The sequence below is a fragment of the Mustela nigripes genome, chromosome 17 (assembly GCF_022355385.1).
Source record: "Mustela nigripes isolate SB6536 chromosome 17, MUSNIG.SB6536, whole genome shotgun sequence".
In the NCBI taxonomy this organism is placed as follows: Eukaryota; Metazoa; Chordata; class Mammalia; order Carnivora; family Mustelidae; genus Mustela; species Mustela nigripes.
This window is the reverse complement of record NC_081573.1, coordinates 14,035,470-14,043,250: the sequence shown is the minus strand read 5'-3', so window position 1 is coordinate 14,043,250 and position 7,781 is coordinate 14,035,470. Positions and strand designations below refer to the sequence as shown.

General features: G+C 50.0%; 1 protein-coding gene across 6 annotated transcripts in view; it reads right to left on the bottom strand.

The window, feature by feature from the left end:
* The window catches only part of C17H19orf47 (chromosome 17 C19orf47 homolog), a 21,175-nt gene that overhangs the window by 3,097 nt on the left and 10,297 nt on the right, over positions 1-7,781 (bottom strand). For all 6 annotated transcript variants that reach the window (XM_059382733.1, XM_059382734.1, XM_059382731.1 and 3 more), the window contains 3 exons: positions 7,241-7,322; positions 3,504-3,641; positions 1,216-1,365 (listed from right to left, as the gene is read on the bottom strand). In XM_059382733.1, coding sequence (XP_059238716.1) covers positions 1,216-1,365; positions 3,504-3,641; positions 7,241-7,322 — 370 coding nt within the window. The remainder of the gene's footprint in view (positions 1-1,215; positions 1,366-3,503; positions 3,642-7,240; positions 7,323-7,781) is intronic.

Here is a 7,781-nt window from a genome sequence, read left to right as displayed (position 1 = left end):
GCCCTGGCTAATAGTGACCCACACATCTCTGGCTAGTGCAATTGGCCACTGAAATTGACCAATTTAGCCCTGGCTAATAGTGACCCACACATCTCTGGCTAGTGCAATTGGCCACTGAAATTGACTCTTGGGCTCCTTGAGGCTGTACAAGTTCGAAATGTGTGTATGTGTGGGAAGGGTTCTTAATCCTTACTTGTTCCCCTCACTCTTTTGGGGGTCATGGGCCTCTGAGAGCCTACTGACTGGTGATAAGCTCTCTCTCTACATCCCAACCCAAATGACCATTGAAAGAATGTTTATTAAATCACGATATACAAATATGATGCAACTACTAAATGATCATTAAAAAGAGTTAAAGCCTGAGTGGGTCAGTCAGTTAAGCGTCTGCCTTCAGCTCAAATCATGATCCCAGGGTCATGGGATTAACCCCGCCATCAGGCTCCCTGCTTCTCCCTCTCTCCGCACCCCCAACCCCCACTCATGCTCTCTCTGTCTCTCCCCCCTAACAACAACAAAAAATTCCTTAAAAAAAAAAAGTTCTACAATAATACCTACAAAATGATGCTATTTGTGGTTTAAAACAAACTACCTATATGGTTCTATGTACAAACACATGCAGGCGAGCTCACACTGGTCTGGGTAGGGTAATGATGGCCTGGGCTATGGGACTGAGAGGACAGAGTTCGGCAGTACTGTATGTTCTTCCACACCATATGAGTGTTTTTCCATGAAGACACAAACACTATTCTAAAAGGAACCCTGGGGCGCCTGGGTGGCTCAGTGGGTTAAGCCACTGCCTTCAGCTCGGGTCATGATCTCAGGGTCCTGGGATTGAGTCCCGTATGGGGCTCTCTGCTCAGCAGGGAGCCTGCTTCCCTCTCTCTCTCTGCCTGCCTCTCTGTCTACTTGTGATCTCTCTCTGTAAAATAAATAAATAAAATCTTTAAAAATAAATAAATAAATAAATAAATAAATAAATAAATAAATAAATAAAAGGAACCCTGTGGGGAAGACCCCCTCTATACCTCAGCTATGGACAGAACCTCAACCAGGCTCCTCTGGCTCATGACGGTTCCTACGCTTTGGGCACCTGCCCCCTGGATCTCACTAGAGCCTGCCTCTCAGCCAGTGCCTGTAGGGCCTGACCAACCCTGCACCACACAACGAAGGGAAATGCAGTCTCGACGCCAAAGGGCACCCCTGCCAGGTTGATACCTTTTGCTGCCTGCTGCTGCTCCAGGATCTTGCGTGTCCGGGGGGTGGTGCCTTTGGGCATGTTGATGATGTACTTCCCCTCCATCTCAGCAGTGACCCGGCGCCGCTTGGTGGGAACAGCGAGACTCTCCTCCTCCCGGCGGGCCAGGGCTGATGGGGAGGAGGGGGATGGTGAGCATCTTCTGGGATAGAATGTGCTCCTGGGTTGGGGGCTGGACGCCCTGCGAAGGGCACAAATGTGCCCTTTATCTCCATGTGTTGGAATGACTGCAATCCCTTATCTTCCCAACCACTGTAGACTTTGAACCACCAAGAGATTCAGGGGTCTACGCACAACAGGGTTGCCAGAGGTGCTCAGAATCCCCCCGTTGTGGCCAGCCTCTCAGGGCTCCCTGTGGCTCTGTCCCTGCCCCCAATAGGCTGACCTCCCAGCCTAGCTGGGAAGGGGGAAACTGCTGGCTGATGGAATGGTTCAAGAGCTCCATCTAGGTAGAGCTTTCATGGGTGTGATCATTTTTTTTTACATTAATCAAAGGGGGCGCCTGGGTGGCTCAGTCATTAAGCGTCTGCCTTCGGCTCAGATCATGATCCCAGGGTCCTAGGATCAAGTCCCACATCTGGCTCTCTCCTTGGCAGGAAGCCTGCTTCTCTCTCTCCCACTTCCCTGCTTGTGTTCCCTCTCTCGCTGTATCTCTCTCTGTCAAATAAATAAAATCTTTAAAATTAATCAATTAAACAAACTGTACACTTAAAATTTGTGCACTGTGGGGCGCCTGGGTGGCTCAGTGGATTAAGCCGCTGCCTTCGGCTCAGGTCATGATCTCAGGATCCTGGGATCGAGTCCCGCATCGGGCTCTCTGCTCAGCAGGGAGCCTGCTTCCCTCTCTCTCTCTCTCTCTGGCTGCCTCTCTGTCTACTTGTGATTTCTCTCTGTCAAATAAATAAATCTTTAAAAAAAAAAAAAAAATTTGTGCACTGTATGTAAGTAAATTATATAAATCACTTAGATTTAAAAAAACAAATGAATCTCCTCAACACATTTGAGCTGGTCACTCCCAGGCTCGTCATCTTTTCAATACTTCAGAAATTAATCTTGGGGGTGCCTGAGTGGCTCAGTGGGTTAAAGCCTCTGCCTTCAGCTCAGGTCATGATCCCGGGGTCCTGGAATCGAGTCCCACATCGGGCTCTCTGCTCAGCAGGGAGCCTGCTTCCCCCTCTCTCTCTCTGCCTGCCTCGCTGACTACTTGTGATCTCTGTTGGTCAAATTAATTAATTAAAAATTAAGTTTTTAAAAAATAAAAAAAAATTAATCTTAACTTTCTTGCTCATGACACACAAATCAAAAAGGCCAGAGATGGCGAGGAGGTGCAGGAGCACAGGGTGTGATGGGGCCGGGCGTCAGAATAACCAAGCTCCCTCCCTGGGCCTCGGTTTCCACTTGTGCCAAGATTTTTGCTGTGGGGGTGGGTCCAACAAAGGCAGAGCAGTGGGGCACACAGGAGGAGGGCTTGGAAGCCCAAAGGCTGGTGTCCTATTCCCAGGTTTCAAGCTGAGACCTGGAAGCGGAACAGAGGCCAAGCACAGAAAAGTCTTTGGTGGAAGAGTGTGCTGAGAAGGGATCATCAGGGCAAGGGCCCACGGTGGGATCGAGCCTGGAAGGGACCCGAGGGAGAGAGCCAGGGGAAGACACGCCGGAGAAGGAGTCACATTATACAGAGCCTGTAAGGCCATGCAGGAAGATGATTTTATTACTGGGACAGTGGGAAGTTCTGGAGAGTTCTAGCCCAGGGTGAGAGGATCAGGTCAAAGGTCTGGAAGGATCCTCCTGGTTGCTGAGAGGAAACGGTGCTTTCTGGACCTCTGACCCCTGCACCAAGCACAGGGCCTGGCACTAGTGTGGGCCTCGGTGAGCATCTGTGAAAACAGACTGAGACCCTGTAATCCGCAGCACTGTACTGAACACTTGAGCCTTTATGAAGATGGTAATGTCAACGTTAAGTGTTCTTTCCACAATACAAAATAAACAAAAACTTGAAAACGACAGAACTGACCACTAAGAACTGCAGTGCACTGGCAGGTACACGGTCTCAAGAGCTTCCCACTGTCCTCATTCTACAGACTGGGAAAGCAAGGCCCACAGAGGCACAGGGGCTTGACCAACCCTGAACTCTCTGGACACGCTGTGGTCTTCAAAGCACCTTGTGATCTTGGGCACCTGACCTCCGAAGACCATCCGCCAACCCACCCTCACCCCTAGCTCCTCCCACCATCCGCCCACGTCCCCTCACCAGCAGCCTTGGCACTCTTTGCTGCCATCTTGTTGGACACAGTGACCGAGATCTTGGAGGTGCTGGTGTCCGGCCGCCTGGGGGGAGTGCCGGGTGGGGAGTCGCGGTTCAGGCTGTTGGCGATCATTCGAGAGGCAGCTACAGGGAGGAAAGGGGAGAGTCCAGTCTTGCTAGGGGCCCGGGGATGGAGGCCAGAACGGTGAAGGCAAACCTTGGGACTGAACGGAGAAGGGGCAGCTGGAGTCATGCTGGGGCTGCACGGCCATGATGGGGGTTGGCCAGTCTAACCAGGAGCGGGCCCACCCCTCACTGCATGAGGGCCTTTCCTAAGGCCCTAGACCAGACTGGTTCCTGTCATACCTCTCCCAAGCTCCTCTCCCAGCTCCGCTTCAGCTAAGCTGGTCTGGGGATATTCCTCACCCAGCAAGCGTGCACCCCTTCCTAGCACATGCTGTTCCCTCGACTGGGCATGCAGTTCCCCGAGGACCAACCAGCTCGCTCTGGCTCTTCATTCAGGTCTCCTCTCCGAGGGCACCTCCCCAGAGAAAGTTTCCCGAACCACTCCAACCTCCACCGGCCCGAGCCTGCGGTAGGCTTGCTTTTGCCTCATAACCCTAAGTCCTGCTTGACACTAAATGACATGGATGTCTCCTGGGGGGACATGTCTCACGGATGTCTCCCTTGAGTATGCAGGCCCCACCAAGAGACAAGGGTTGTTTATTTCTGTATCTCCAGGGGCTGCGACAGTTCCTGGTGCTTCACAGGTCCTCAATAAACATCTACTGGAAAAAATGAACCCTCTCATGGAAAATCCCAACATCCCTACCAGAAGAGGATCTACTACAAGCCCATCTTATAGGTGGCGCGGGAAGGACAAGGGTCTTGTCTCCAGAGCAGTGTTCCTGGTTTTAGGGCCCAGATCTCAAAAGCTCTTGGGGAAGAGCTTCATGATGCCTGGCTCACCCCACATGCCCGGTGCTCCCCACTCCTACCTCCACCAGCTTTCAGGTATGGGTATTCTAGCCTACCTACCCCCCAAAGCCTTCCCTTTTTCTGCTATGTGATGCCTCTCAAAACCTAATGAAGTCCCCCACCATGACTCTCGATGCATTACACAATTATATGTTGCTTGCTTGGTTTTGAAATTATAACTACAGCATACAGGAAAAACAGACCACTTAACAGAAAGTCAACTCCCACGTACCCACCACCCAGGTCAAGAACCGGAGCCTGCCCCAAGTGCTGTGATGAGCCCTGGGTGTTATGTGAAACTGGTAAGTTACTGAACACTACAACTGAAACTAATGATGTACCGTAAGTTGGCTAATTAAATTTAAATTTAAAAAAAAGAAGAAGAAGAAAAAGAATTGGAGCTTTCTGAAGTCTGGGGATTGGCCCTTCCTGATCAGACCTCCTCCTTCCCCCTACCGGGGAAAAATGGTTGGTTTCCAGCCCTGCTCACTCCCCTAATAATAACGGGCATATACGCTTCCACAATTTTTCCATAACTTTTTTTCGGACAGCGCTGAAGCCAAATAGGGTGGCTTTCTGGTGAGCTGGGCAGAACCTCCCAGGATGACTGGATGATCTGTGATAGAAAGTGAACAGTAGAGAGGCCCTGCTTCCTGCAATGTACCCAGAGGGAAACATCTTACTTGAAAGGAATAAGGGATACGATGTTTCCTCAGGACAGGTAAGCGCCATTTGGGTGGAAGAAAAAAAAACTCTGTCTTTGCCCTAATGACTCTAAGCTGTAGTTCGATGTCAGATACACACAGACACAGACACATATATTAGAAAGCATATATTCTGAAGTGTATACAAGTGAGCATACCAAGAATGCTGTTCTGGGACATTCTTCCGCACTCCCTTTCCTTCTTTGTCTGCTTCTCCTACTCCTTCCGACTGCCTATTTTCTCCACTAGTATTTTTGTTGGTTTTAATTTTTTTTAAAGATTTTATCTATTTGACAGACAGAGATCACAAGTAGGCAGAGAGGCAGGTGGAGAGAGAGAGGGAAGCAGGCTCCCCACTGAGCAGAGAGCCTGATGTGGGGCTCGATCTCAGAACCCTGAGAACACGACGTGAGTCGAAGGCAGAGGCTTAACTCACTGAGACACCCAGGTGCCCCGTTAGTTTTAATTTTTTAAAATTTGTTTTAAACAAAGGCATTCAGAAGGCTATACAAAAATACATACTGTCTGACTTCAGTTATGTACACTTGACAGACTAGCAAAAAAGACTAACAAAAACAGACCATCTCTGCTGTGAAGCATCAGGGTAATGGGTACCCTGGAGAGGGGGGAGTGACGCTGGTCAGGTTTTTGTTTCTGGATTTGGATGCTGCTGGTTACACGGCTGCTGCGCCTGTGGAAAGTGATTCAGCTGTACCTTCGTGATCATATGTAAGTTCAGGCAGACTGCTGCAGCAAAGAACCCCAATTTGTTCAGTCTCCCTCTGTCCGTGCCCTTGGTTGGCACTGCCCACACCAACGCTGGGCTTAGCCACGTGACAGGCTTTGGCAAATGGGAGAAGAGCAAGTGTTACACAAGCAGAACCTTAAGAGGTGCTCTGCACACTGGGGCCCGCCCTCTCCTGTGCTCTAGGGCACCCTGCAATTGGCCCCATGTGGACGATCCTGGGCACGCCTACAGGAATACAAGGGACGTGTGGCCCGGTCACCTTTGTGGGCCCAGAGACATCAAGCCAACCACCAGATGTGTGAGTCAGGCCATGCTAGATCACCTAGCCTCCACCAAGCTGCTAGGTGACCACTGAGATCTACTGAGCTGGCCCAGAGCAGAACAGACCAGCCAGGACATAAAATCACGAGAAATAAAAGTCTGTGCCTGAAACCAGTTTGGGGGTCGTTAAGCAGCAAAGGCTAATATGCACATTAAATTTTTTAAATTTATTCTTCTTTAAAAAGGTATCACACTACTGAAAAAAAAACCCAAATGTGTAAATACCGTCCGTTCTCACCATTCATGGATTCCCTATTTGCAAATTCGCCTCTTCGCTAAGATTGATTTGTAACCCCAAAACCAAAACCTGTGTTAAGTGTTTTGGCTGTTTAAAATGGCCCCCAAGGGCACCTGGGTGGCTCAGTGGGTTAAAGCCTCTGCCTTCAGCTCAGGTCATGATTCCAGGGTTCTGGGGTTGAGCCCCACAACGGGCTCTCTGCTCAGCAGGCAGTCTGCTTCTCCTTCTCTTTCTCTCTGCCTGCTTCTCTGCCTACCTGTGATCTCTGTCAAATAAATAAAATCTTAAAATAAAATAAAATAAAATGGCCCTGAAGAAGAGTGGCAAAGTGCTTTCTAGTATTCCCAAGTGATGTTCCTTACAGAGAAAATATCTGTGTTAGATTAGCTTTGTCCAGGCACGCATTACAGAGCTGCTGGCCATGAGCTCGATGTGAACGCGCCAGCAACATATGACAAATGAAACATCTTTACAGAAACATACATAAAGTAAGGTCTGTGTTGATCGGTTGACAAAAGTGTTGTAAGAAGAGGCTTGCAGGAACCTAACCTTTTATTTCCTCTAGGAGCAACGACCCAGCACTCGCTCATTCAGTGTTCACAGTTTCTTTACGGAACAGAACTGCCACCAGTGAAAATCGGTGGCTGAGAGAACCTCTGCTGGCCTTGTTTCACCCCTGCAGATTCTGGGTGTGTCCCCTTTAGAGCTAAAGTGTAGGGATAAAGGGAAGGAACTCTAGGTAGGTGGGACTCACCGCTAGAGGCACCTCGGCGGATCTCGCCAGGGAGGGGGCTGGGGTTGCAGGGCACGGACTCAGTGGCAGCTTTGCACATGTCCTGTGGTGGGGGGAGAAAGAAGAGCCGAACAGGTGTCTGGGTTACCACAGGGACGAGGGCAAAAGGTAGGGGAAAAGAAACCTGAGCAGCACTGGGAGGATGAGAGCCCGAGCTGTTAGAGAAGAGATTTCAGAACATTTCACTCCTCACCACGAGAAGGCAGAGGACAAACCCAAACTGAGAGATGTTCTGCAAAACACCTAAACAGGACTCTTCACAACTATCAAGGTATCAATCACCTGGGAAGACTATGGAACTGTCACAGATTCACGGAGACTAAAGGAAAGATTAGGAGACACAAATAAAAGCAAGGTGGTATTGCGGAGCAGAAAGAGGATATGGGAGGCACCTGGGTGGCTCAGTGGGTTAAAGCCTCTGCCTTCAGCTCGGGTCATGATCCCAGGGTCCTGGGATGGAGCCCCGCATCAGGCTCTCTGCTCAGCAGGGAGCCTGCTTCCT